This window comes from Colletotrichum paranaense (genome assembly GCF_030867605.1).
Source record: "Colletotrichum paranaense strain IMI 384185 chromosome Unknown Scaffold_3.1, whole genome shotgun sequence".
Classification (NCBI taxonomy): Eukaryota; Fungi; Ascomycota; class Sordariomycetes; order Glomerellales; family Glomerellaceae; genus Colletotrichum; species Colletotrichum paranaense.
Genome location: NW_026848961.1, coordinates 1973168 through 2000885, shown reverse-complemented (window position 1 = coordinate 2000885; position 27718 = coordinate 1973168). Strand labels below are relative to the sequence as shown.

General features: G+C 52.0%; 10 protein-coding genes across 10 annotated transcripts; 5 read left to right on the top strand and 5 right to left on the bottom strand.

Moving 5' to 3' along the window:
- Window positions 1-162: 162 nt before the first annotated feature.
- Window positions 163-1859, top strand: CPAR01_04225 (uncharacterized protein; the record flags this gene model as incomplete). The annotated part of the gene is made up of 3 exons (XM_060488506.1): window positions 163-559; window positions 619-1106; window positions 1191-1859. The coding sequence occupies 3 exons, from the start codon at window positions 163-165 to the stop codon at window positions 1857-1859; spliced, it is 1554 nt and encodes a 517-aa protein (XP_060352712.1).
- A 216-nt stretch (window positions 1860-2075) lies between these two features.
- CPAR01_04224 (enoyl-CoA hydratase/isomerase) lies at window positions 2076-2993 on the bottom strand (the record flags this gene model as incomplete). Its single annotated transcript, XM_060488505.1, has 1 exon — window positions 2076-2993. The coding sequence occupies one exon, from the start codon at window positions 2991-2993 to the stop codon at window positions 2076-2078; it is 918 nt and encodes a 305-aa protein (XP_060352711.1).
- Window positions 2994-5518: 2525 nt separating this feature from the next.
- On the top strand, window positions 5519-6810 carry CPAR01_04223 (uncharacterized protein; the record flags this gene model as incomplete). The annotated part of the gene is made up of 5 exons (XM_060488504.1): window positions 5519-5912; window positions 5971-6020; window positions 6076-6482; window positions 6544-6589; window positions 6658-6810. The coding sequence occupies 5 exons, from the start codon at window positions 5519-5521 to the stop codon at window positions 6808-6810; spliced, it is 1050 nt and encodes a 349-aa protein (XP_060352710.1).
- A 272-nt stretch (window positions 6811-7082) lies between these two features.
- On the bottom strand, window positions 7083-8944 carry CPAR01_04222 (uncharacterized protein; the record flags this gene model as incomplete). Its single annotated transcript, XM_060488503.1, has 4 exons — window positions 7083-7525; window positions 7578-7802; window positions 7862-8708; window positions 8783-8944. The coding sequence occupies 4 exons, from the start codon at window positions 8942-8944 to the stop codon at window positions 7083-7085; spliced, it is 1677 nt and encodes a 558-aa protein (XP_060352709.1).
- Window positions 8945-9730: 786 nt separating this feature from the next.
- On the top strand, window positions 9731-10855 carry CPAR01_04221 (uncharacterized protein; the record flags this gene model as incomplete). Its single annotated transcript, XM_060488502.1, has 1 exon — window positions 9731-10855. One exon carries the CDS (start codon window positions 9731-9733, stop codon window positions 10853-10855), a length of 1125 nt encoding a protein of 374 aa, XP_060352708.1.
- Window positions 10856-11146: 291 nt separating this feature from the next.
- Window positions 11147-11967, bottom strand: CPAR01_04220 (uncharacterized protein; the record flags this gene model as incomplete). The annotated part of the gene is made up of 2 exons (XM_060488501.1): window positions 11147-11653; window positions 11734-11967. Coding segments are annotated over 2 exons (741 nt in total), but the record flags the coding sequence as incomplete, so codon positions are not given.
- A 1873-nt stretch (window positions 11968-13840) lies between these two features.
- Window positions 13841-21670, top strand: CPAR01_04219 (uncharacterized protein; the record flags this gene model as incomplete). Its single annotated transcript, XM_060488500.1, has 3 exons — window positions 13841-14108; window positions 14174-20356; window positions 20412-21670. The coding sequence occupies 3 exons, from the start codon at window positions 13841-13843 to the stop codon at window positions 21668-21670; spliced, it is 7710 nt and encodes a 2569-aa protein (XP_060352706.1).
- Window positions 21671-22920: 1250 nt separating this feature from the next.
- CPAR01_04218 (glycosyl hydrolase family 28) lies at window positions 22921-24428 on the top strand (the record flags this gene model as incomplete). The annotated part of the gene is made up of 3 exons (XM_060488499.1): window positions 22921-23417; window positions 23474-23598; window positions 23653-24428. The coding sequence occupies 3 exons, from the start codon at window positions 22921-22923 to the stop codon at window positions 24426-24428; spliced, it is 1398 nt and encodes a 465-aa protein (XP_060352705.1).
- Window positions 24429-24617: 189 nt separating this feature from the next.
- CPAR01_04217 (infection structure specific protein) lies at window positions 24618-25244 on the bottom strand (the record flags this gene model as incomplete). Its single annotated transcript, XM_060488498.1, has 1 exon — window positions 24618-25244. One exon carries the CDS (start codon window positions 25242-25244, stop codon window positions 24618-24620), a length of 627 nt encoding a protein of 208 aa, XP_060352704.1.
- Window positions 25245-26568: 1324 nt separating this feature from the next.
- Window positions 26569-27630, bottom strand: CPAR01_04216 (short-chain dehydrogenase; the record flags this gene model as incomplete). The annotated part of the gene is made up of 3 exons (XM_060488497.1): window positions 26569-26744; window positions 26806-27028; window positions 27085-27630. 3 exons carry the CDS (start codon window positions 27628-27630, stop codon window positions 26569-26571), a joined length of 945 nt encoding a protein of 314 aa, XP_060352703.1.
- Between the last annotated feature and the right edge of the window lie 88 nt (window positions 27631-27718).

The following is a 27718-nucleotide window of genomic DNA, read 5'->3' as shown; positions in this document are numbered from 1 at the left end:
GAGGGGTCCGTTCTTTGTCCACCTCCCTGGCCTCGAGTCATCTCGTCTCTTTTTTTCCCTTCTCAATCTCATCTCGCGATCCAGTCCCAATCGCGTGAGGTTATTTCCATCCTTTCAGCCGCATTTCCCTCATCGTCTCTCCAATCATATACCCCGTTCACCATGACCATCCTCGTCGGAAGGCCTCTCAACTGGGCCATCACGGCCACGGCCGGCTCCGGCTTCCTCCTCTTCGGCTATGACCAGGGCGTCATGTCCGGCCTGCTCACCGGCTACGCCTTCACCCGGACGTTCCCCGAAATCGACACTACCAACGGCGGCGGCGGCAGCTCCTCGCTGCAGGGCACCGTCGTGGCCATTTACGAGATTGGATGTTTCTTTGGTGCCATCTTCTGCCTCCTTGTCGGTGAAAGACTCGGACGCCGCAAGTGCATCATGCTGGGATGCGTCGTGCTGAGTATCGGTGCCGCGCTGCAGGCTTCTGCTTTTGGGATCCCGCAGATGATTGTGGGACGCATCGTTGCTGGACTTGGTAATGGCATGAATACTAGTACTATTCGTGAGTCACTTTTTCATGACTTCCTCATCACGGTTACAGGTGACGCTAATTCCCGGCAGCTGTGTGGCACTCGGAACTCATGAAGGCAGATAATCGCGGCAAGGGTCTTGCTATTGAACTAGCCATCAACATCTTTGGCGTCATGTCCGCTTACTGGGTGGACTACGGCATGAGCTACGTCTCCAACGACGCTCAGTTCCGCTTCCCTCTCGCCCTGCAGATCTTGTTCGCCCTGGTTACCTTCCTCGGAATCCTGGTGTTGCCTGAGTCGCCCAGATGGCTCATTGCCCACGACCGCCACGATGAGGCCAAGCACATCCTCTGGGCGGTGGAGAAGGACGCCACGTCCATTACCGAGAACGAGCCCAAGCTGGAGCGAAACCTGGCCGAGATTCAAGCTGCCATCAGAGAGGAGCGAGAGGCGGCCAATACTGGTAGCTTCAAGATGATGTTCAAGAACGGCGACCAAAAGTTCCTCTACCGGACCTTGTTGGGTATCGGTGGCCAGTTCATGCAACAACTGAGTGGTATCAACTTGATCACATATGTAAGCTTTCTCCTGTATTTACCCTCAAGTTTGGGCAGATGATATACCCAGCTTCACCTGAGCCGTGATGCTAACTTGTCCCAGTACGCCCCGGTCATCTTCCAGGAGTCTGTCGGCATGTCACACAACCTCTCCCTCCTGCTCGCAGGTTTCAACGGTGTCGCTTACTTCTTCTCTTCCCTCATCCCTATCTGGATCATCGACCGCCTCGGCCGCAGAAAGCTCATGCTGTTCGCCGCCGGCGGCCAATGCGCATGCATGGCAATCCTCGCGGGCACCGTCTCCAACGGCAGCGTCCCCGCCGGAATCGTCGCCATCGTCATGCTCTTTCTCTTCAACTTCTTCTTCGCCGTCGGCCTGCTCGCCATCCCGTGGCTGTTGCCTGCCGAATATGCGCCCTTGGCCATCCGTACCCGTGCTGCCGCCCTCGCGACCGCTTCGAACTGGATCTTTACCTTCCTCGTCGTCGAGATCACGCCCGTCAGTATCAAGAGCATTGGGTGGAGAACCTATGTCTACTTCTGCATCTTCAATGCCTTCTTCATCCCTCTCATCTACTTCTTCTACCCCGAGACGCAGAACCTCAGCTTGGAGCAGATCGACAGACTTTTCACGGGCGGCAAGGTGCAATTGTACTGGAAGTCGAGCATGGGCACGCCTGGCGAAGCGTCACACGCTCTCAATGAGAAAGATTCCGAGTCCGGCTCTGGAGATGTTCTCCGTGTGGAGAACAAGGAGGAGTTCACTCACTAGGTTAAGACCGCCGTAGGGAAGGGGGGAAAGTGTAATAAGTGATTGGGCCCATACCCGCCGGGCTGAAAAGGGCTTTGCAATTTGTTTTAGGAGGAGATCCATGATATCCCGCGGTCTGCGCACCGCCTAGCAGTAAAGGAGATGATGTTTCCGTGTGCAGAGAGCAAAAGTGAAATAATACATTTCCCTCAGATTGACCAAGCTACGCAGCTGTCCTTAAAGCTTACTATCCTTGTACACCGGCTTCCTCTTCTCGACGAAACTCTTGACGCCTTCAGTCATGTTTTCTCCCGCCTCCATCTTGCGATAAATCGTCTGGTCAATGAAACCCGTCGCCTCTATCGGACCCATCGGCTCCCACCCAGTCTTTAGGCCCTCTCTCGAGACGATGATTGAGTCCGGCGAGTTTCTCGCAATGGCCTCCGCGGCACCCAGCGCAGTCTCCATCAAGTCGTCGGGCTGCACAACCTTGTTCACAAGTCCCCAGGATACCATTTCCTCGGCAGTGTAGTCCGTTCTCCCAATCAGGGCCATCTCCGTGGCACGCTGGCGACCCACGGACTTGATCAGACGAGGGAGAGCGCCAGCGATGGCGATGACACCGATGGTCACCTCGGGAAGTCCAAACTTAGCCTTCGTGGACGCGTACACCAAGTCCGCATTGATAATCATCTCCATCCCGCCACCGAGACACAGACCATTGACAGCAGCAATAACAGGCTTCTTCCCACCGCGATTCGACAGTCCGCCAAAGCCGGCGGTGGATGGCCACTTTTCACCTGGCTTGGCGTCCGGGTGGTCGGCTGTCACCACCGGAGCTTGTGGGGCCGGGTCTGCGCTGACGGAAGACGGGTTGTTGGATTTGCCCGTGGTGTTACGGACGTTCCACTCTTTCAGGTCCGCGCCAGCGCAGAAGGCGCGGCCGGTGCCCGTTAGGACGGCACAGCGGAGGGTTGGCTCCGTGTCATACCACTCATAAAGCCGGGCGAGGGAGTAGTGAAGTTCCGAGTAGATTGAGTTCAGGTGGCGGGGCCGGTTGAGGGTGATTAACATGATATGCTTGCGGGGGAAGGAGACGGCGGCGTCCGGGCCGACGTCGGGAGGAGGGCTAGTGAAGTTGGGCGTGTGTGACATTGCAGAGGTGGAAATTGTGTGATGTTACCCGTACAAGGGGCTCCGTAAAGCTCGTGGATGAAGGTGGTTGAGGCGGAGGCGGAGTCGATGCTTAAGGGGGAGGAGAACGTTTCACCGGGGTTCAAGGTTGAGAAGAGAGGTTTTGGAGTTGTTGAGTTGTAGTCGATGTGTATCACGCACGATTGGTGTGATTAGGTGCCAACTTGTATGAATTTAGTCTTTGAGGGTTTTGTTGAATCTGATGAGATGTATAAAAAGAGTCCATGGAGAATGCGAGAGGCTAGCGAGGTTGGGGGATATCCGGGGTAAACATGATGTGTTACATCCATTTGCCTCGGCTCGCTTGAGTAATCGGGATTAGTTTCCGTGCGGGGTACACCGAGCTCGGTGTAGATCGGTGGAGCTTCGGTGGAAATGCTAATAAGTTGGGGTTTTGGTTATGGAGACGTGGGGAACAACTTATCCACCCCCGTTCCACGCTCAAGTCGAGTCTGGTCGAACAAACAGGCGCACGGCACTAGTTTGGCGGGTAGAAATCTTGGCTTTCAGGCTCACTTGATTGTTTTTGACCAGTGAGATTTCGTATAGATCACTCATTACCTTAGTAGATGATCAGCGTCCCATAATACCCTTGGTCGATAAAGATATTAGACTCCCTTACTTGTAGCCTATTGTGTTCATTAATATCGCGAAATGCTTCTTTTTTGATTGAGAATGAATAGCATTTGAACATATGGTATGTGACACCGATCATTTGCTTATACCCAGGCTCTGTTGCCATGAGACAGTGGTGTATTCTACTACCGGAAGACACCCGTGATTGAGGTGGCTTCCTGCATCTACAGACAGATCTAAACGGCAAGGCTCATTCTTCATATGAACCTCAGATACTGTTTGAACTACATATACTCTTGTGCATGTATTGAACACAAATTCATAGGGAGCTTGACACATCATTCAAACCATAGAACTGCTAGAGATTGGCTCAATGACTTGACTCCCAACATGGATGGGTAATTGACATATATTATTACCCTCGCCGGCTATCGGTTCTACTGTCTATAACACATCAATGTGTCATCTCAGGAACCTGTTTAGTCGCTCATGTTCCCCCGAGTCAAGTACCAGGGAGTGAAGCTGAGGCAGTTGTGGCTCAATCATCGCGGACGCCGATGACCGGCGATTTGAATCGGCCTGTTTCATCTCGGCGATGTCTGAATGGCACATTGTGACTAGCGCAGTGGCGAGCTACAAGGCCCGAACTGATTGAACATGCAAGCTCTGAGGAACAACACCCAGAGGGCGACGGTTTCATCGCAACTTGAGACTTCAGGTCATAAGATCAGCCAGTACAGATCTCTTGGGCCTGTATGTCAATCAACCTATTGACGAAGATGGACTTCAGATCGGATGGAACCTGATGGAACGAACTTTGGGTCCTCAGACGGCACTTCGCGAACTTGGATATTAGTGGAGTTGTCCTGTGTCTAGAAATCATTCGCACCACGCAATTCTCCACGTTGACTGCTGGACGGGCGTCCTTGTACGGAGAGCATCACCCGTTCTCAGAATAATTGGTGAATCAAGTCATCTTGCGTGGCCTGGCCCTGCCCAAACATGCATAAAGCAAAACTGTGGCAGGATTCGCGCGTATTTCTCTGGGCAGCATGCATGGCGGAGTGCTCGGAATGCCCGGCGGCCTGGGTGGGAGGCAACATATGAGCAAGTAATATCAACGACAGGTTGGTAATATGTGTAGGGCGGAGAGAGGATTTAGACTCATCGTCCGAAGATCCCGAATCCGACTCCATGGAACCATGACCCCGTACCTCCTAAGACGGTGAACATCATGTAACGAAACTTGAACTTCTTGGCCAAAACTCCCTGAATTGACTCGAGCACGTCGTCTCCTCGACCCCTGCCAAGCCACACCCCTGTTTAACAGGCGCCGAACCGTGAAGTCTCCGACTAAAAACTGCCCCAGACTCCTCCAACAGTTGCGTGCCCGATTAAAGTTTCTTTGGGGCCCTCTTTGGCCGAACTCCTTTTTCTTTTTGCCCAGCACACCATCTCTCGGACTTGGGCAAGTGTCAGCATTGTCGCAATGCGGCTCTAAATTTTGACTTTTACACCTAAAACATCAGACTTCGCTACAGAATCATGCCAAAACTTCCGAGTCAGAGAAGGGGAAACTTCGTCGCAAGTCTGCGGACAGATGCAGTCTGAAGTTTTGAACTCTATCTTCGGATGGCATGGGAACGATGGCGATGGTCTCTGGCAGCTCATTCTGATAGCATATATCATCATGAGAAACGCTTTGGATCCCGTGCAGATAGGAAAAGTAATCATCACTCTCTCTTCAATATCTTGGGTTCAACCTTCTTTTTCGCTTTCTTCTTTTGCAACTTACTTTCTTTTCGCGCAGTGCCGGCCATTGCTTTTCTCTGCATCCATTCGTTTGTGAACGCCAGGAAACTTAACTCTCACGTTCTCTAAAGTGTCTCGAGATCTAAACATAAATCAAAATGAAGCCCTCTTTCCTTACCCTCGTTGGTCTCTTGGCCGCCACTGTGGCTGCCAACCCCGTTCCCGCCATTGGTGGTGCTGTTCTAGCGCCCAGAGGCAATGGAGCCAACAATAATAACAACGGTGCCAACGCTGCCAAGGGCAAGCAGAATGGCAAAAAGAATGGAAACAACGGTGCTGCCGGAGGTGCGGCAAAGAACGGCACTGCTAATGCCGGCGGTGCTACCGCTGGCGGAGCCGCTGCGGGCGGCGCCGCTGCCGGTGGCGCTGGTGCAAAGGCCGGGAACACTTCTGCTCTTGTCTTACCTGATGGGCGTATCAAGGCAGACGCGACACCCGAGAACTTCAATGTCCTCGAGAGTGTGTTCAAGAGTGCTGTAGTCAAGGGCGATGGTAAGTTGTCTCTCGCTGCTACTTAATTGTGCTCGGATCAAAGCTAAGAATGGGTTAGGTCTTGTTTTCAGCGACATCATCACTTTCCCCGAAGGCCAGGCCTCACTTGTACGTATCAACTCCACTTGCCTAAAGATTCTTGATTGTTGCTTACAACTACTAGTTCGACAAAGCAACCAACACCAAGGCTTTTGCCATCAACATTGATGACAAGTCTGTCTTCGTCCCCAAGGGTGGTGAAGCTCAGGCGAACATTCGTCGTGCCGATCTGCTGCCTAGCATCAGATCTCAGCTCAATGATGTGGCCGTCACTGGCGTCCGAACGATGCACTTCTCTATTCAGCGCGACGCTACCAAGCCCCTCAACGTTACGCACGACTATCAGGTTTTCAACCTTGAGTCCAAGGATTTCTCCTTCCACCAGATTGATGTTCGCACTGGAGCCGACAACGGCAACGAGATCGCGGTCTTTGGTAACTCCAAGACAACTCCGGCTGCCAAGATCTTCTCGACACCGTTCGGCGAGGGCCAGTTCGAGAACTTTGCCATCAAAATGGACTTCAATGCCAAGTATGTGCTTCTTCACAGTATCCTCTCTAGTGAATGTTCATTGACTAAATGTGTTCCATAGCACCGTCCAAGTGTTCCACAGCACCGCCAATGATCCTTTGAAGCAGGTCACTGAGCCTGTCGCCAATGGCAAGTGGTACCTTACCCAATCATGGAGAGACTGCCAGGCTAACAGATTGCAGATCTCGCCGGTCTTGGCGAATACCACTTCTCTCTGCAGAAGAACCCCGTTGGAACTGCGACTCAGCCCACTGGCATCAAGGAGGCAATCATCTTTGGCGGCATCTTCATGGAAGACTCCACCTCCGGAACGGTTACCCTTCAGTAGTTGTTCTAGTTGTTCAACTCAACTTTTGCAGAAGGCAATATGTTATGGCCAGCATCAGGCGTCAAGAATCAAAAATCAATTTAGAGCTTGCCGCTTCGCCGCACTAGAATTGCCAACATGAATGATGATTTGTTCTTAGAACCAGACGAGATACTATGTAGCATTTCAAGCTCCCCCATGGTTTTTATCATCTATCTTCGCAGTTATTAACGTCGAAAGTCTTAATGGTCATCTGCGTAACGGCGTAGATCTTAAACATGCAGGTGAAAAAATCAGAAGACCTTTTCCCTGCGCATGAAAATACTGCACACCAAGCAAATTGCTCCAGCAGCAATGATTGGCACATAAGCCAATTGAATTGCTCGAGTGATGCCATGGATTGCCTCAGCTCTCACCTCGGGTGAGGCCGAGTCGATCAAGCCGCTACCCACGCCTGCGAGGGCGTCGGAGATCACGTCGGCAGAGACATCAGGGAACACTTGCGCCAGTGCACGTTGGCCATAGTTGACAAAAAGCGCTCCTGACATGCCCGTGCCGAGGACGATGCCGATCATTTGACCAACAGTCATGAACCCAACACTGTAAGGGATCTCGTTCGGTTGAACCTTCATCTGGGCAACGGCGAATCCAGCTTGGCAGAAACAGCCGACGCCTGTGCCTAGGATGATGGTGTATCCGTAAATCTTAGCATTTGAGGTGTGTTCATCGACGATGTCTGATTGCAAAGGTCAATAGACGTGCGTTGGAAGAATAGGGCCATGGCTTACAGAGAAGAACGCCGCCGATAAGTTCGAGAGCTGAACCGGCGATGTACCATGGGTAGTAGTATCCAGTACGTCCCATAAATTGCCCATTGAGTAGATTGAAGGCTACTAGAAATAAGATGAAAGGTAAGAGATGGACGGATGTCTCAACTGCCGAAATTCCGCGGGTAAACTGATAATACAGCGGCAGGTAGAAGATGCCAATGAAGCTTCCGAAAGTCGCAAGCACTGATAGTCTGGTATTAGTAATTGCGGGGATTGGGCAAACAGGACGGAGCGAAACGTACTCATTGTGAAGAAAAGGCAAATCATGGTTCGGCTCTTCCAGAAATGCATGGGAAACAGACGATTCTCTCGCGATGTGCCAATGAAGTAGACTTGCTGCAAGACGAAGAGAATAATCAAAACACCCGCTGCCACAAACAAGCCAATGCTTTCGCCCTCGTTCCAATCCCAAAGAACCCCGCCAAAGTTCATGGCCATGATAACGCAGAGCATAGCACCAATGGACAGAACGGTACCAACGTAATCGATTTGCGCCAAGCGTTGAGTGAGAGGCACGCCAGCTTGCGGTTTGAAGTCTGGAAGTAAAATGATGTAGATTGGTCCCACAACAGCACCGACCAGGAGGTTCAGATAGAAAGCCCAACGCCAAGTGGCTTTGCTCTCGCTGATGGCACCTCCAACCACGGGACCGAGAACAGTACCAATGCCCCAGATGAATCCGGTAAGACTCAGATATTTGGGACGTTCGACATTAGTGGTAGTCACTGACAACAGTGTGAGGAGTCCCATGTACATTCCGCAACCACCCGCACCCGCGATTGCGCGACCGACAATGAAGGAGTTGATGTCGGGAGCGGCGCCGCAGAGCGCGGAGGCGGCCATGAACACAGTCGTAGACCCAAGATATAACTTCTTAGCCGAAAAGGTTCCGTATGCTTTCGACCAGGGAAGAGTCGTGGCCGCTGAAGCCAATGCGAACGAAACACCAAGCCATGGAACGAGATCGACGCGGTGGTATGTCTGGACGACTTTTGCTTGGACATTGGCGACAACAGTGTTGTCTAAGGCGTAGAGGAATAATGCGGAGAGGAGGGCGCAAATTATGAGGAACCACTGAAGAACAAACACCTTAGCTCAGTTTTCACAATGCCTTCGGGGGACGGGAGGGGGCTGAGAGGGGCTGGCAGGATGATACAACATACCTTGACACCGTGAATAGTTCGTGGCGGATCAGCATCTTGAGCCCCGTTGAGTATCTGAGTGTCAACAGCTTTTTCCTTGTCTGACGGCTCTGATGATGGCGAAGGTGGTGTCAAGACGCCTTCGTGACTCGGTACGGCCTCCTTCTTTTCCAAATCAGCCATGTTGGATTGTGAATCCAGATAGAAGCCTCTAGAGACTTCGAAGTAGTTTCTTTGTGGTAAAGTCAAGAGAAGTAAGTAGAAGAGGGAGGACTGTGAGAGAAATTTTCTGGCAATTTGATTGAGATCAGCTTGTGACGTTTAGGCCTCTTCATGGCAGCTTCGTATATGTAACACGCCCGGAATTGACTACATCTACGATCTGTCTATCGACAGGATCGAAGCAAAACTTTGCAAGTAAACATAAACTCCACGGCGATTAGAAATCAGCTTGCCGAATAAGGAAGTGCCATTATTGCGAATCGAGAATACTACCTATGGCGAATCTCTCTTGCAACGGGTAGTGGGCCTGCCCCCCCGGTCCGGGCCGTCATAAGTAGGACCCGCGATGCGGCTTTGCCGCAGAAGACCCCTAGGATTTGCTGCAGTGCTAAACTTTAATCCTGCTGCACTGTGTAATAATATGTGGCTGTTGACAGGGCTAGAGACCAGATTTGTCGATGAGGTATAAGTCAAGGATGCTTTGCATCATCGCGCCCTGGAAACGTTTACGTGTTGCGGGAGACCCCCACGGAGTGAGGGTTGAAAAGCTTGTCAAAAGCAACGATGAGCATGCAACACATGTGACTTAGACTTCAAGATCATGTCATCGCTCTTTCCACATAGCCATAATACAAGGACAGATCCGTCGTTGCCAGACTCCAAGTTGCAAACAAGTCTTTCTGTTTTGGACCCCAAACTGATTTACACCATTTGTTTTGTCAAGATTTCGGACTCGAGCCAATCATCATGATCATCACGCAGTCTCAATCTATGGCTGACTCGCCGACGCCTGTCCGAATCCATTATTCCCAGGCAGAAGGTGCAGCTCAGGCTGTCGACCCTGGCAAAGTTCTCGTGTCTTTCCTCGTCTCTCCGATCAACCCACAAGATTTGCTGGTCATTGCAGGTCGATATCCCGTGAAACCATCTTACACCCACGATGGCGAGCCCGTTTTGGGTTACGATGGCGTCGCGCGAGTTGAGGTTGTAGGAGTCGAATCCTCGTCCTCGATGACCCCGACCTCAGCGCTACGGCCCGGCGATCTCGTCATCCCGCGTCGCCATGGTCTAGGAACTTGGCGAAGTCAGGCTATTCTCAACTCTGCCGATGTGATCCGCCTTTCACCTACGGAGGATCTCATCGGTGCATCGCTCCTTCGCATGGCGTTCTTGCCTGCCTACCTCCTTGTTGAGGATGTGAGAGCGCTGAAGCCTGGCGACTGGATTGTCCAAAACATAGGATCTGGGACCATCGCGCGACTGGTTTCTCAGTTTGCTCGCATCAAAGGTGTCTATACTGTCAGTATTGTACGCGACCGCAGTCTGGACGCTTTAGAGGCCCTGAAGTCCGACCTGCTGAAAGACGGGGTTGATGCCGTCCTAACCGAGTCTGATCTCCAAGCACGAGGTGCCGATGCGCATCCTGCTCTTGCCGACGCGGCGGGCCGCAATCGTGTGGCCCTAGCCATCGATGGCGTCTTCGGGGAGCCTGGAGAGCGACTCGCGTCTTTGCTCTCCCATGGAGGGACTTATGTGAACTATGGATCCCTTGGCGGGGCGGATGCGGTCTTGCGTCTTTCGCAGCGCCTCTTGTTCTGGTCTGAGGTCAAGTTCCGCAACTTTCGACTTTCAGAGCAGCTCATTCAGCGAACACCCGCGCAACTGGAGTCTCTCCTACTCTGGTTCCAGGATCTCCTGGCTCAGGGTGCACTGGTGACACCCAAGGTGCAAACTATCCAAGTTCCGATCTCAGCCGAGGGAAGAAACGACTTTGAGCAGAGCATCAATGCTGCCGTCTCTTCTGGCTTCGGAGCGGGAGTAGGGGATGCAAAGCGCGTACTGGGGTTTACCCATACTTTGGCGAGACACTGAGATTGGATGTGTAGATTAAGGTAGTGAATTTTGAACAAATCCACCCAGGTACCCATGCATTCAGCTCGGGACATGTGTGTACATGTTGGATGATTCCATCGGTTTGGAAAAGTGTGCAAGTCATTAGAGCCTGAAGTACTCTTACGTGACAAAACTTATACAGAATCTGTCCAACACGCTGATCAAGAGCAAAAGCAACCTTGGGAGTTCCATTAGCAATTTTCATTGAGATTCATTTTACTAAGTATCATGATGCATCTCTATTGCAGGCCCTCATCTCTACCCACAGTTTCAGTCTACATACTGCTTCTCCTTCTCAATGGTCTTGGCGTTGTATTTGCGCAATTGATTCTCCAACCCTGGGATCGGTTCATCAAAGTCAATGCGAGCACTGTTCATGAACCTGGCCAAGAAACTATAGATGCCCTGCACGTAGAAGATCTCCGTAATCTCCTCATCACTGAAAGTCTTCTTGGCTTCGACAATGGTATTCTCTTCAACTTTATTCTCGCGCCCGAGAGTAGTAACAATGCGACCCAGAAGGCGTTGACGCGCGGTGAAGAGACCCTCCGGCAAAGGCTCGTGGGCCTTGCGCAGAGCAGCGAACTGTTCTTCGGTGAAGCCGAAAATACGAGCAACGGGCTCGTTCACATCCCACTCGTAAGGAGCATTCAAGGTGGCTGCAGTGCGTAGAACGATGAGCTGCCAATCAGTGGAACGAATCTGTCGCTGCTCACTCCAAGCTGAGGACAAGAGGTTCATGAACGGTTTAAAGAACACATTGCTGTTTGCGAGAAGCTGTATTTACTGGCGTCAACATCGAGGTATTCCAAAGGTTCTGCTACACTATTGAGATATTTGTGGGGTCTCAATCGCACCTTGAAAACATTTCTCTCAAACGGAAGAGTTTGGAGAGCAGCCTTGATATCGGGCTGGGCTGTGCTCGAGTCAACGTAAGGCAGCAAGTGCTCGTTCGTGACGGTACGATCATCCCAAGAAGCCATATTCGCAGATGAAATACTGAAATCTTGTGAATAGTTGGAAGGATAGAAGACTAAGTTGACGAGTTGATTGTTGTAGAATGTAGAACATGGTGACGAACAAACTTTTAACTACCCGGTCTTTAAACGACGTTGAGAGCGTTGTCTTCCGTCATTATCATCAACACCATCTCATTCTCTCCCCATCTTGCATCATCCCACCAATGACGCCATGTGTTGAGCAGATGATGACCTGCTTGATATTCCCTCCTTGAACATGGTCATCTGTTAGAGTTTGAGTTGAAGCGATTCGATAATATGCGGCTCAAGCCTCCGGTTCATCTGATGTGGAGAACGAACAAGGAGGATAGCTACGGAGAACACAGTCAAACGAACACTGTGTGCGCGGGGGTTACATTTTGCTCTCGTTGAAGACTCCATCTGAATCGATTCAGGAACCGCAACCCTGTCAGCGAGACCATGTTTTTCCTGCCTCTTCAACCCATTCGGAATTATCGTAATATGGCGGCCCCTGTCACGTAACATCATTCCTCTTGTCACTAACGACGTCTCCCCGATCGACAAGCTATAAAGCAGACTCTCATGCACAGCATGGGTTGGAATCTTCAAGGGCCACGAGCGTCACGCCTGCCGCGCTTCCGTCCGGCACGTCGAATAGCATGCCAGTTTAGATGCTAGGATAGTTGGATGTATAACGAGATCTCTTGAACAGGATATGATGGGACGGGACATGACTCATATGATCAATCTGAGTATCATCCACGCATGCTCTTCCTCATGTTGATGTCTTCTTTCATAGCCTGAGGGGGACGGCTGAAACCAGCGGGTCTCGGTGTTCCCGCCATTCTGTTCGTCACTAATTGATGATTCTCACTTCCGATTGTCGTTAGAAGATTCCTTGTAATTGAATCTGGATGGAAGAAGGCATTTCTAGGCGCGATGGAGTCCAGAACGTCTCTCCTCGACGTTCCAATGAGCCATTTTCCAACCACCTCCACACCGAACGTGACTCTTGATGTAGCAACGAAAGTGCTGTCACGGCAGACAAGTTTGATCCCTCGCTGGAAATTTTCATTCTCTGCGCCGAGTACCTAAGGACACGGAATTTGAATCGGCCTTATCGGAAAGAAGTCAGCTGAAACTCCGCAAAGACTGACTCGAGGTGGAATCTTAAGTTGTCTAGACGCCTGAGGGTCACCTTGCGCGTCTTACAAAGTCTGGTTAATCTATCACGCGATGATGGTCACTCGCATCAAGAGTGGCACATCTACAAAGTTGCACGACCCTGGTCAGAAGTAGCACGGAGTTTCAGACGGGTCAATAGTTCCGATATTTCGACTCGTAAACGCATCCATGTCGGCGTATGGCCCGATTCGAGACAAGGTCGTAAAGTTGGCGTCGACGTTGAGGACGCAGGTCGAAGGGAGCACGCCATATCTTTACCATAAGGAGCTCAAAATGCGACTCGTGAGCTTTTCCTTCCAGCTTCTGGATCTTTGAGGCAACTTTTGTCTCTATATTCGCAATCGTCTAGAAAAGTGACGAGATGCGTTCTCCAGGCGGAAGTCGGACGATGTGGCGATGCTCGGGCTAGCCTGGGTGAAACTTGCTGCAGGCTGTGACACACAAAGCCCAAAATCGCTTCCGCGCGGGTACCTATGGGTTGATAGTGATGTAGAGAACCTGAGCCGTATGCTTGTGGAACTCCCATGCTATCACTGAGGAGAAATCCCATCGGAGGCAAGATTCACGGATGGGCAACGGGCGGTTGGTTGGAACGCTCCGGGGCTTGGTATAACAACGCGAATGCGTTGAATTGACTTGTTTTATTTATAAGCTGGATGCTTTGCTCGTAATGATGAAAGACAGTATTCTACAGAAATACAGTCAATCTTTTGCGTCTGAACTGCAGCATTTCCAATCTCATTATCTGCATTTTCCACCCTCTTAGACCTTTCGTTACCTCAAGTCTTTGACTGCTACAATGCAGTTAATCCGGCATATCGAAAAACATGAGGATTTCTTCCTCCCTAGCGCCGATGACCTTGCTTTCGGCATCCACGACAAGCTCTACGGTAAGGAGAGCTCTTTAGCCTTTTCAGAGGTTGAAGTCAGGTTTCCTGCAACGGAGATTCAGCAGGGAATTCTCACTGAAGATGTCCAATGGGCGGAAGTTGAACTTTTTGCTGGGAAGCCATCTTCCTTTGGTCTCGAGAACATCTTCAATGCTTGGAACTCTCTAGCCTCACACCGTAAGTCTCATATCTCTTGACATCCTTTCGACTACTAGCTCACTCTAAACTCTCCTTTTCATCAGATATCTGTCTGAGATCCTACATCACAAATGATACCGACTCAGGCCAACCGCAGGTCGTAGTTCTCCGCAGGGTCGAGGGCATCCGATGGGACCATCCTGACAAGAACCCGGATGAAGACAATCAGACTCCAGCTTATGTGACTGTTAAGAGCACTCGCCGGCGGGATGCCATCAGCCTGGTACTTCACTTTCATCGTGCTCTGATCGATACAACGTCTTTGCACATGATCAAGCTCGACTACGCTCTTCAAGTCCATGGGCTACCCAGCCTCGAGACTGCAGGATTTGCCACATATATACGATATCTCCACCATCAAAGACAGAATATTGGAGCTTCCAGGGCTTTTTGGACTGAAGCCCTGTCCGGCCTCATCCCCCGATCCGTATTCAGTGCTCACGCTGATGAATACACTCAAACTACCGCCAGAGGTAGACATGGTGTCAGCGCTGTTATCAATGGGCCAGATTTAGCGCAACTCAATGATCTTGAAGCTCACCACGGCTTGGGCTCTTGGCGTCAGACATTCTTTGAGGTCGTTTGGGCACATGTGATCAGCACTCATACCGGCTCTGACGATGTCACTTTCGGTACGGTTCGCCGGGACGATAGCTTCATCGGCTCAAACAACTGCGTTGGTTGTGTTGATCAAACATATCCTGTCCGCTTCCATGGCGAGAGCGATGGGGGCTTGGCTATCAGTGAAGCCTGCAAGACTCTCGACGGCTATCACAACCAAGCTGGTCGCCATGCCTTTGTAGGACTCGAAGAGATCCAGCGTCACGCCCCAAGCCTCGGTTTGGTCGAAACCGCTGTCAGTTATAGTCAAACGACGAACACGCCGTGCATTGCTCCCGGGCTTCGGAAATTCCCCGTCGTTCTATGTATCAGCGACAGCGAGGTATTGAGACTCACTCTTAAGTGCAAGTCCTACATCCCTCTTGAAGAGATTGAGGTTGTCCTGCAGCACTTCGTCGCTGGCATCGTCAGTGCCGCGTCCAAGTTGAAGAAGTCAGGCGAATGCAAGCTGTTAGCCTCTGATCTTGGATCTGAAGATGAGCAACGGTTCATCATGTCACAGTCCCTGTCAACACGCACTGCAGAGCCTACGACTATACCTCATCTGTTTGAAAAGACCGCCGCTGCCTTCCCTGAGAGAATCGCAGTTGAGTCGGAAAGCAGGGCACCTGTCACATTTTTCGAGCTCAATAGCCAAGCCAATTTGCTCGCGAGAAGACTCAAGCTGGAAAAGGGGTCCTTCGTACCCATTCTTGCCGAGAGGTCTGTGGAGCTTGTCATCGCAGTCCTGGCCGTGCTCAAATCCGGGGCGGCCTACACCATTCTCGATCCCAACACTCCCTCCAGCCGCCTCGAACACATCGTGGAGGATCTCAGAGCTGCCACTGTCTTAGCTGGCCATAAATTTGTCAATTTGCTCTCCAACGCCTTAGACATTGAGCACACACTCTCTTCTCCAGGAGACAATTTAGCAGCTTCTTCATCTGATGAGCTGGGTAATCTTAGCATCGACATCCACCCGGAAGACCGTTGCTATGTGATTTACACCTCTGGAAGCACAGGCAAGCCCAAAGGTGCCGTTCTCACACATCGTGCGGCTACGAGCGGCATGGCTTATCAGTCTCTGAACGGTCTTGAACGGTGGCTTCTATTCTACAACCCCAGCTTCAGCGCTGCTCAGCGTACCATCTTGGGAACGCTTATCCACGGAGCCACTTTGGTCCTTGCTAGTCAGGAATCTCTGAATAGTGACCTTGCCGGTGTCATCAAAATGTTCTCAGTTGACTCCCTTGGTATCACTCCGTCCGCTTTGTCGCTTTTACAGCCTGATGAGGTGCCTAGTCTCAAGCAAATCACCTTGGTTGGTGAGCAGATCTCGCGAGATCTTGTTGAGATCTGGTCAGCGCAGAAGGGCCTACGTCTGAGGAATACCTATGGGCTTAGTGAGTGTACCCAGCTCAACTTTGGAAAAGAGCTGCAACTGTCACTTGGAGGGACTTTCAACCACCGCTTAGTCGGCTCTCCGACCGATACTACAGATGCGTTTGTTCTAGCTCAAGATGAAGATCAAGATCAACTTGCGCCTCTCCTAATTGCGGGCGAGCTTTGTCTAGCTGGTCCACAGCTCGCTGAAGGCTACCACAACGAGACAGCGCTCACAGCACGCTCCTTTGTCGACAACCCATTTGGTACCGGCAGGCTCTATCGAACTGGTGACAAAGCCCGTCGACTTGCTGATGGTCAGATTGAGATCTTGGGGCGGGCTGATATGCAAGTCAAGATCAATGGCCAGAAGGTTGATCCCGCAGAAATTGATCGGCTATTGCGCTCTGTCGATGCCATTACCGCATCCGTCACTCTCGGCATCAGTCTGAATGATGGTCGCAAAGTCCTGGCTTCAGCTCTGGTTCTTTCAGGCGACATCACCTTTAGGAGCTCGGTGATTTCTGCCAGGGAGCTCTTACACCAGGGCTTGCCTGCCTATATGGTGCCCAGCATCTGGTTTCCTGTTGAGAAGATTCCCAAGAATGCCAATGGAAAGATTGACTATCCCTTCCTCCGCAACTCTGCCGAAAAGTTAGGGGCCTCTGGGTTTGCTAGGCTCATGGATATGGGCGACGGCGACGACGATGTGGTTAACGGAGCATCCAATAAGGCAGAGGCTGCCATCGCATCGGCTTGGTCAAGCGTTCTGAAGATCGAGCAATCAGTCATCAAACGATCGCACTCATTCACGGACTTGGGTGGGTCATCCATTGAAGCTATCAAGGCTGTCTCTGAGCTGCGCAAAGCTGGCTTCTCGGTCGAGCTGAGTGGGCTCCTTGAGGGAGCATCCCTTCAAATTGTGGCAGCTCAATCACAGGCATTCAGTGCCGGGGCCCAGGAAAAGCCCGAACCATTCTCCCTCATTGCCGACCTGGGTCTTGCTTCCAACTTACAACGTGACGTCGACATCGTTGACGCTTATCCTGCCACGCCATTCCAGGAGACTATGTTGTCAACTTTGAACAAGCCATCCGACCCATATACTTACTCACGGGCTTGGGACGTTGCCGCGGTCGACCTTCAGAAGTTGAGAGCGAGTTTTGACCAAGTCTTCCGTTCTCGGGACATCCTTCGGACGGTATTTCTTCCACACAAACGATCCTTCCTACAGACTATCCGCCATGATCTCTCACTCCCTTGGCATGAGTCTTCGGAGCTATTAGAGTCCTTCAATATGAAGGCCAAGTCTCGCCAGTGGGAAATGGATGCCCCTCTATGGAATGCCACAGTACTTTCTGGCCACGTCCTGGTGGTCACAATGCATCACTCGCTCTTCGACTACTGGTCTCACAAGTTTCTTTATGAAGATGTGGCAACAGTCTACCTGGGTAAATTCGCTCCAGTGCGGCCAGCCTTTAGCAACTTTGTCAAGCATTTGCACTCCCAAGACAGCGCCACCAGCCAGAGATTCTGGTCTGAATATCTTGAGGGATCGCAGACCACGAAGCTGAATCACTCCCCAGGCAAGGAGACCAGCAAGGTCGAAGTTGAACTTGGTTTCAGCATTAGCCAGCGATCTCGACAGCTCGGTTCCACGCTTGGTGCGGTTGTCTATGGTGCCTGGGCTATCTTGCTTTCCCACCACCTAAGGAGCGACGATGTCACATTTGCAACTACCGTCTCTGGAAGGGAGGTTCCTGTAGTTGAAATAAGTGAGATCGACGGTCCGACCATGACCTCGGTGCCACAACGCATCAAATCAGATCCCAACTCCACCATCAGAGATTACTTGAAGATGACTTTGTCAGGATTCGCGCAGCTCCTCAGACATTCACAACTTGGCCTTGTTGGCGCTTTGCGTGCTGGGAACCTTCCCAGCCAGGCCTTTGACACACTCGTCAACATTCTCGTCAGCCAGAGCGATGCGGGAGGTGTTTCTAAGCAAAACGCCGAAGAAGTCTTCCGTGTACATGGTCGTCGACCTCAATGGGCGTCTGGATCTGATACCACTGTTCTTGAAATAGAGGAAGCGACTGCTACAACCGTCATTCGTTTGGCCAGTACAATGGAACCTCGCAGGCTTCACTTCATTAAAGACTCGTTTATTCACATCATCAATGTCTTGCTGAGTCAACCAGACATGAAGCTCGCGTCGCTCTCAGTCATGGATGACGCAGAGACTGACTATGTCTCTAACACCCTCTCCAACCGCACAAGTCTTCGAGTCCCTGAGGCAGAACTTCTTCATAGTGCATTCGAGAGGGTCGCTACCAGCACTCCGGACACTATTGCCGTTGACTTTGACGGGAAAGAGATCGTGTCGTATGCATTGCTGGACAAGCTCTCGAATCGATTCGCTCACACTCTCATTGCTCATGGCGTCTCTTCCGGAGACCTGGTGCCTCTGATGCTTGAGAAGTCAGTCGACATGATGGTTGCCATTCTAGGCGTCATGAAGGCGGGAGGAGCGTATGTCCCTCTGAGTCCAGATAACCCGAACGAAAGGAACGGCTTTGTGGTTTCCGATACACGGGCCAAGCTCCTCGTGGCCCATCCGCAGCATGCTGAATTCGGAGCCTACGTCAAGCAACTCTACGGCATTGAGTCACTGGTCATGCCAAGTCATGAAACGCTTAGCACCGTCTCGAGCGATGGATCCGATGCCAACATTGCGCCGATAACACGCACGACACCCGACAATATTGCTTACATGATCTACACATCTGGCAGCACTGGTATGCCCAAAGGTGTCATGGTGCCTCACCGAGCGGCCGCGGCTGCAGTCACCAGCATGGCACAAGTGGAAGGCCGGTTTGAGGGCACCTGGCGGACTCTGCAGTTCGCCAACTACGTCTTCGACGCATCCGTTCAAGACTTCTTCAACACACTCAGCACTGGTGGAACACTCTGTATGGCGCCCACCGAAACTTTACTTTCCGACATTACTGGATGCATCAACCGAATGGATGTCAGGCAGGCAATCATCACGCCAACGGTCGCGAAGCTCTTCAGTCCAGAAGATGTGCCAGGCTTCGAGACTCTGATAGTGGGTGGTGAACCTCTGACGCCAGATGTTGTTGAGATTTGGAGCCCTGACTGCAAAATCTTGAACGTTTACGGTCCAACAGAGACATCCATGGTGGTGACGACCAAGAGCATCGAGCCGTCGTCAGATATTACCACTCATCGCATTGGCAACATTGGAGCTCCTTTCTCAACTGTCATGGCTTTCATCCTTAGCCCAGACGGTGAGGGTTTGGTCCCGTACGGCGCTGTTGGCGAGCTGTGCATCGCAGGGCCACAAGTGACCGACGGCTACATGAATAGGCTAGACTTAACAGAGGCCGCCTACGTCGAAAGCAACTCCCTTGGTGCGCGCATCTATCGTACAGGAGATCTAGCGCGCTGGCTTCCAGAGGGTGAGATCGAGTGTCTCGGAAGAAAAGACAATCAGGTCAAGGTCCATGGCCATCGCATCGAACTTGGAGAGGTCGAAAACTCCATCCGTCGTTCCGGACTCGTCAAGGATACAGTGGCATTGGCTGCTACCATCCAAGGCAAGACTCATCTTATCGCATTCTGCATATTTGACGAAGCTTCTGCAGCCGTTGGCCCAACTGGTGTTCAGGATCCGTCAACTTTCCGAGGCTCTCTTGCTGAACTGCGCGAGAATCTTGATTCACTGGCGACGTACATGGTTCCGAAGTTCGTTGTTCCCATGAACGCTTTCCCCAAGCTGCCCTCGCGCAAAGTCGACCGTAAGGCACTGAAAATGCTAGCTAACGAGCTCGACCGGGAGTATTTGGCGCAGTCCGTGCTAGAGACTCCTGGCGAAAATCACCAAGTTATCCCAGTCGAGACACCATCAGAAGAGATCCTCGAGCTCGTATGGGCTGAGATCTTCAGCATCCCTCAGAGTGAGATCGGACGTGAAGCGAACTTCTTTACGCTTGGGGGTGATTCGATTTCCGCCATCAGCCTCACGGGTCAGTTGCGAAGACTAGGCTACTCGCTAACGGTGCTTGATATCCTCAAGACCCCCAAATTGAAGGATATGGCCTCCACTCTGCGCAAGATAGAAGCACGCGGTGAGGTGGTTGAGCGCTCCTTCGAGATCCCTCCGTCAATCAAGGTAGCTGCCCAGGAAGTTGGGATAGCATGGGATACAGATGTCGATCATGGTAAGCTTCCTTTTGCACAATTTCCAGTCAGGCGGCCAGCTCACGACTATTCCAGTGTACCCATGCCCTCCCGGTCAAGCCGAGTTCCTCAAACAGGGCAGCCGAGAGTCGCAAATGTGGGCGCTGCAGACTGTCCGACGCATGACGGCGGACGTCGACCCGGATACGTGGATTGAAGCAACGACTCGACTTACTGAACTCAACGAAATCCTGCGGACGACTTGGATTGATATACCCGAAGCTGGCTGGGTCGGAGTTGTACTTCATGGCTCCGAGCTAAATGTTACCAAGGTGACCTTGGACTCCGAGTCAGAGTCCTCGAGCTTCATTGAAGAGTTTTGGCAGACTCGTTTTGAATTTGGTCGTCCCTTCGTCAAATACGCTGTCATAACCCATAGCGATGCATCTTGGGATCTTGTCATCAAGATGGATCACGCTGTTTACGACGGCACTTTGCTTCGCGTATTTGATGACCACTTTGGCGCCATTCTTCGGGGCGAAAGCGTACCGCCACCAGTAGAGTTCCGCGACTTCTCTCAGCATGTCTTTGCAGAAGACAAGACAGCCAGCCTTGGTTACTGGAAAGCAAAGATGGATGGGCTAGGGCCTTTTGATCAGCAGCTGCATGGCCGAGATCTTGCTACGGCCCCATCACCCAAAATCACTGCCAGCTTGCGAAGAGATATTGTGACGACAGACATCGACCAAGCAGCTTCTCGCCTTGGAGTCACTCCGAGCATCATCTTTCAAGGAGCGTTCTCCCTTTGGCTTGCTGCAGCGACCGAGGCTACGGATATTCGCTTTGACTATTTGCTGAGCGGTCGCAACGTAGCGCTGCCGGATCCTCAGTCAATCAACGGAACACTGGCCAACTTCTTGCCATTCCGAACGCCCGTTGGCCCGAAGGAGTTGGTGCACGACTTCCTTGCCAAATTACAAGACGACTTTTGGGATGTAACCGAGAACGGCCTCGTTGGCCTTGACGATATTTACGGCGTCGCTGGCCTATCTCGCGAGACACACGGTAACCGAATCTTGTTCCTCTCTCAACCATTTGAGCCGGCAGCGAAGGATGATCCGAATGGCCGCTACCGATGGCTTGTCATGGCGAAGTCGAAGGTGCGCATGTACCAGCCATACGCGCTGGTCGTCGAAGTGTCCAAGTCGCTGGGTGATCGCCACATACTGAAGGTCATGTATGACGACACCATCTTGGATCCGTCGGTGGCGGGAAGTATTGCGGATGGTATCGTTGCCTTGGTCGAGGTCCTGACTGATGCCACCAACGCGAATCTGGCACTTGAAGCGTTGTGACTAGGACCGAGGTCTTGCTGTAGGACGATAGAGGCTTTGCTTAGTACAGAATAAATGATCTCTGCCCAGTTTTAGCTCCAATTCCATACAACTCGGGGGATGATATTCTCGCAAGCTGTGATCATTGAGACCAATATCGCTGGACGACGCGTGAAGAGACGGTGTGTGGTCGTGGTTGAAGCCTTGGCGCTCACTTCGGCAATTACCTCCGGAAATCAAGACATGATATTCCTTGGCAAAAAGAAATGCCAAGTGGCCAAGTGGCCAAGACATCGACCAAGTTAACTGAAGCTTTGGGGCGTTGGGACCACGGACAGGAGTCCTTTCTTGGCCAACCCTCCACAGTTCCTCCACAATCCTCCATCCACATCACGACGCGGGGGGGGACTGACAAGGGAGCAAAATTTCCAACAAAGAGATGGATCACTGGGGGAGTTTGCGGCTTTGTGCGGGGGAATCTCGACTAACGACGCAAGTCGAATCCATCTGATTGTTGGCTACTTTTCTCCGTTGACCACGGCAGAAATTCCATCAATCAGTTGCTCGCGTAGACCAGACGGCGCAGTCGACCCTGGAAACCGACATGCAGGCAACCTGCACAATCTCCGAATCCACCTCAGCTAAAGCTCGTTGGCTCGCATCTTCCCCAACTTCTCCCCCTCGTCGCGATGGGGTTCGAGGCTGGTCAACCCTTCAAACCCCATGGGCGCACGGCTGGGGGAGCCTGGAGAGCCTGGGGCTACTGCGAGGCCGGCGAGAGACCCGGTGCGGCGGTCTGCTGATTACGCGGATGGACTGATGCGGGAGTACCAGGACGCTGAACGAGAGGAGAAACGAGGGCTTGATAGGTGGAATGGGTTGTGTTGTTTCTCCTTCGCGCAGTGCGTCCTGGTTATTTCCAGATGGCTGGGCGTAGCGAGACTAGCTTGCTATCGCCCCAACTAGCTGCTTATTCTACCCCTGCCATGTTACCCCGACTTTGGAGAGACGTCGAATATTTTCATAGCCGAAGAGCTGTTGATAGCCATGATGATCACTTAGGGTGTAGAGCAATTGGGAAAGAATTGTGACTTGGCGATGCAGGTCCATTGCCAAGCGGAACGAGTATATGAAGACGCTCGCGCTCTGGGAGTTGTTCTGGATGGCTGATCACCTCCCCCGAGCAGCCTCCTTACTTGGCAACTCACTTGGCAATCCCACTCAACCTCGTGTGTGTGTTTCCCTCTCACCACTCAATCCCACACGTAGCCATGAGAGTCTCTTCCATCTTCGCCGTCCTGGCGGCTGCCAGCAGCGCCCTTGCCTACTCGGCCGAGTTGATTCCGGCCGGCGTCCCTCGCAACGTGGACGAGTTCCGCGTTAAGCACCCTTATCAGAAGCGATCCAGGGGCTGCCGCAACACCTACACTCTGCGCGCCTCGGAGAACGACCTGGATGACGTCTCTGACGAGTTTGTCGAGGGCCTGAAGCTGGCCAACAACGGCGGCACTCTGCACCTCCCCGCAAACCAGACATTCATCATTGGCAAGCCGCTCGATCTGACGTGGCTCAATGATATCCACGTCCACTGGGAGGGTGAGATCAAGTTCACCAACGACACCCCGTACTGGCAGGCCAATGCCTTCCACCATCCGTTCCAGAACTCCATCATGTTCTGGAAGTGGGGAGGCAAGGACGTCAAGCTGTACGGCCAGGGTGTTCTAAACGGTAACGGCCAGAGATGGTGGAACGAGTTTGCCGGTCTTGAGTAAGCTTTCGACAGATCCTTGACTTGCTTTAAGCTTATCTCTAACAAACTTTTAGGATTCTAGACCCCACAAACGCCTACCTCCGGCCTATCCTGTTTTATGCGGAGAACGCGACCGGATTGTCCATTGAGGGCATCCACTTCAAGGACTCTCCTTGCTGGACTACCTTCATCGTGACTTGTAAGTGGTGCCGCCATTATTACTGCAAGATGCCCAGCGCTAACAGAATTTTAGCCAAGGACATCTCCTTCACCGACGTCATTGTCACCGCCGAGACCAACAACCACACTGCCGAGCCCAAGAACACCGACTTCTTCGACTCTCTGAACGTTGAAGATGTCCGCGTCAAGCGCGCCTGGGTGAACATTGGTGACGACTGCTTCTCCCCCAAGTCCAACGCCACCAACGTCCACGTCGACACCATGTACTGCAACGGCACCCACGGACAGTCCATCGGATCTCTTGGTCAGTACGCCGGCGAGAAGAGCTTCGTCAAGGACGTCGTCATTGAGAACGTCTGGATGCTCAACGGCCAGCACGGTGCCCGCCTCAAGACCTGGGCCGGCCCCAACATTGGCTACGGCTTTATCGACAACGTCACCTTCCGCAACTTCTGGCAGGCAAACAACGAGTACACGGCCTTCATTGACTCGTGCTACTTCAACATCAACGCCACCACCTGCGCTGCGTACCCCTCCCAGATGAACATCAGCAACATTCTGTTTGAGAACTTCTCTGGATACTCGAGCGGCAAGTACGGCCGTGCTGTCGCTAAGCTTACTTGCTCCACCAACCCGAACGCCGTCTGCGACAACATTCAGTTCAAGAACTTCAACATCACTACCCCGTGCGGTGGTGACCCCGTCATTCTCTGCGACGGTATCAAGGGAGACATTGGGACGCCCTGCGTTTCCGCCACTAGTGATGAGGGTAAGGCTGCCCTGGCGGCCAAGTGCACAACTGCCATGGCTGTAGCCACTCCATGGGAGGTCAGGCCCTTCAAGGGTTGATTAATGATCGGCTTACACTCGTCTCTAAATGCGAGTAGTGCCAGATGTCAGGAGTCAAGATGGTGACCAAGTCATATAGTGACGACATAGATTCTTGTACAAAATTAAAATTTACGTATACAATTTTGACAACCTCTGTAGTTCATGCCTAGTGTTTTCTTCCGCGTTGCAAGTATGTCCATAACCCTTTTACAAAAACGCGGCAACACCGACAAGACCAGCGGCAACGGCAGCGGCTGCGATCATGCCGGTCTGACGGGTTCCAACGTTGACGGGAACCTGCGTTGGGTTGTTACGGCCGCTTGTCGCACTGACACCGGCACCTGTGCCAGCGGCAGCTCCAGTCTTTGTCTCGCCGGTAGACTTGGGAAAATCGCCGCCAGCAGCCGTGGTCTTTGGTGCAGAAGAGCCAGACTCCGTGGCACCACTACCGAGTTCCGCCGTGCAGAGCGGGATCTCGGTCTCAAACTCGGAGAGAGTGGAGCAAACGGACACTGCCGACGCGATCGAGGCCGAGTTGGCGTCGACCCAGCTCAGAAGCTCCGAGGTATAGCTCGAGTACTCGGCGCTCAGCTCCGCAGGGACAGTGATGCTGCAAGGGTCGGTTTGAGGAGGAGCAGTCATCTCATAGGAGAGAATCTTGGGAGGAGGAGTGGGTGCGTTGGCGTAGACTGTGCCTAGGGCATTGAGACATGGGTCGGCGGAGAGCTCAGTCTGACGGGGAACGACATCGCGACGGATGCGGTCCGGTCTGACGTCGAAGACGGCGGTCGCTGAACCGGCCAGGACGGCGATCAGGGCGGTCTTGGTGTACATGTTGTGGGAAGTGAGTGTGAGATCTGGTAAAGACTGTGAGTTGAGATATACAAATGAGTACCAATGAATAGATTATATTGTTGGAAGAACGGAATGAAGTTGATGAGGACGTCGGGTTACCGAAACTGCGGCTTTCATCTCAATAAATATGAGAATGAATGAAGACGGATCGCATGCCCCTGGACACTACTTTGGTGTAGCTTAATTTCAAGCATGAAAATAAGGATTCCTGGCTTCAATCCGCTGCCACCGTCCACGGCCGTGCTCTCTACTTAGTGCACGCAAACGTCTAGAAAGCTCAATCATGGGGAAGACAAGCTTCATGAGAAGTGAGCTGGGTGCTGTCAAAGCGGCATGCCGATGACTGACGGCGTCATCCTGGCTTTTGAGAGGATCTTAGCCATGGCTTATGAAATGGCAACAAGCCCTTCAGCTAACCCGAAATACTAAAGGAGGATGACTTGCAGCTCATTCGAAGAAACGTTGGGCTAAAGAAGACTTGTTCAACCTGGCTCTAGTTTCGTTTCGGTGCAAGGCACTAAGATAGCCAAATCAGGGGAAATGGCGAAGCTAGTGCTAGAAGATGTTTTGCCTGGAGCTATTTTAGGTTGTTACACACTACTCAAGAGGCCTAGATGGGAGTCCAAGAAAGGAGATCGGTAATACCCGCCTCTTGTTTCTCAGAAAGGAGGCTTACTGGCAAACAGGCTCACTGTAGTTAGTCACGATGCTTCTCTAAATGAATCTCACTACTGTCACTTGAGGCCTAAAACGCATTCTAGACCGGTCGCAAACCTCGGAGTGCTTTACACTGGCAGGCAAGAGAAATTCAAAAGAAAAATAATGATCGAACTGTGTCTTGTTGTGCAGGTGAGTGATCTGTCACAGGAATGTGACTTGCGAAGTTCTACAGATGGGTTAGCGAGAGCCTCTATCCTCGTTAGCCGAGTAGCTACATGTTGGTGGCCCGTGAGTGTGACTCGATGCAACGAGAAGGGTCACGATTTGAGAAAAAAGTTGTCCACGCCACCATATCCAAGCAATGTTCCAGCCTTACGCCAACTGCTTCTCGGTAATCGAAGCTTTCCCAGAATGCCAACGACCTGGCAGTCCTCGGGGCCCCGTGGCATTCTTCGCGACTCCTTCAATCTTGCCCGTGCGCACGTGGACTGAAGCTATATGAGGATATTTCCGAATGGCATTGCAAACTTCTGGGGAGCATATCAAGCGATAGTATAACGTGAAGATTGAATGAAATTCAGTGTAGTCTGTCTTCATATGTCTATTGTTGCCCCTGTCTTGACCACGAACTCGAAAGGAAAACTTATTCCTGGAGTCCAACGACGCCGACCTTGAGGTAGTGATCGTTGTTCTGGATCTTCTCCCCAATCACGCCGCTCTTGAGCTCATCAATATCCCACTTGGCCCAGACAAAGCGGCCATGCAAGAAGCGCGCCTCCTCAGATGCGGCCCAGACGGCGAAATTTCCAGCCAAGTCAACTAGAAGCCAGACATGATTAGCAGGTGCACACCACTTTCTTTGATCTCGGACTACACATACCATGATCAAACGGATAGATGTCCTCGGGAATCCCAGCGTTCTTGAAAGCCGAGGTATGCACCACACCCGGGTGGAAGTTGAGAACCTGCATCTTCTCGGGAGGGGTATCCTTGGCAATCATCTGGATCAGCATCGTTCCTGCGTTCTTGCTCGCGCTGTAAGCAGGCCAAGGGCCCGATTTGGTAAAGTTGTGACTAGCTTCCGTAGATACGTTGACGAGGAACTGTAGCCATCCTGTCAGTTCTGACTTCCGTCACGCACTGTATCGAGCTTGCATACCTTCTGGCGACCTTCGCCATTCTTCTGCTTGTAGAACTTCTCAGAGAGATCCAGGAGTGAGCGGACGTTCATAGTGAAGGAGCTCCAGACCTCATCTCTCCCCAGAGACAAGATGGGCCCATGTTCCGAAACCTTGGCGGCATTGAGAACAAGGACATCAATGACGGTGCCGTCCTCTTCGAAGCCCTTCCAGAGCTTCTCGACGTCTGCGAGGTCATCTACGTCGATGGAGTATCCGTCGAACTGCACCTGGGGAAACTCCTTCTTGAGCTCCGAGACTGCCTCATCAACGAGGTTCCGGCGGCGGCCGAGAATAATGATGCGCTTGGCATGGGCCTGCGCGAAGCCCTTTGCGATGGCGAAGCCGATGCCAGCTGAGCCGCCAGTGATGAGGACTGTTCGTCCTGCCTGGGAGAGCTCTGGGCGGGAAGGGAAGATGGTTGGGTAGGGCTTTTTGTGCTCCTTCTTGGTGAAGGTCATTCCGGTCTCGTAGATGGAGGTGGAAGTCAGTGCTGCAAAAGCGGCGGCGCCAATATCGCTGTCCATGTTGAGAGTCGTGTTGAAGGTTTCTTTGATGTATCTGGAGGGGGTTCAAGGTGTTATTGGATTTGATGTGATGTCAAGATTGAAGAAG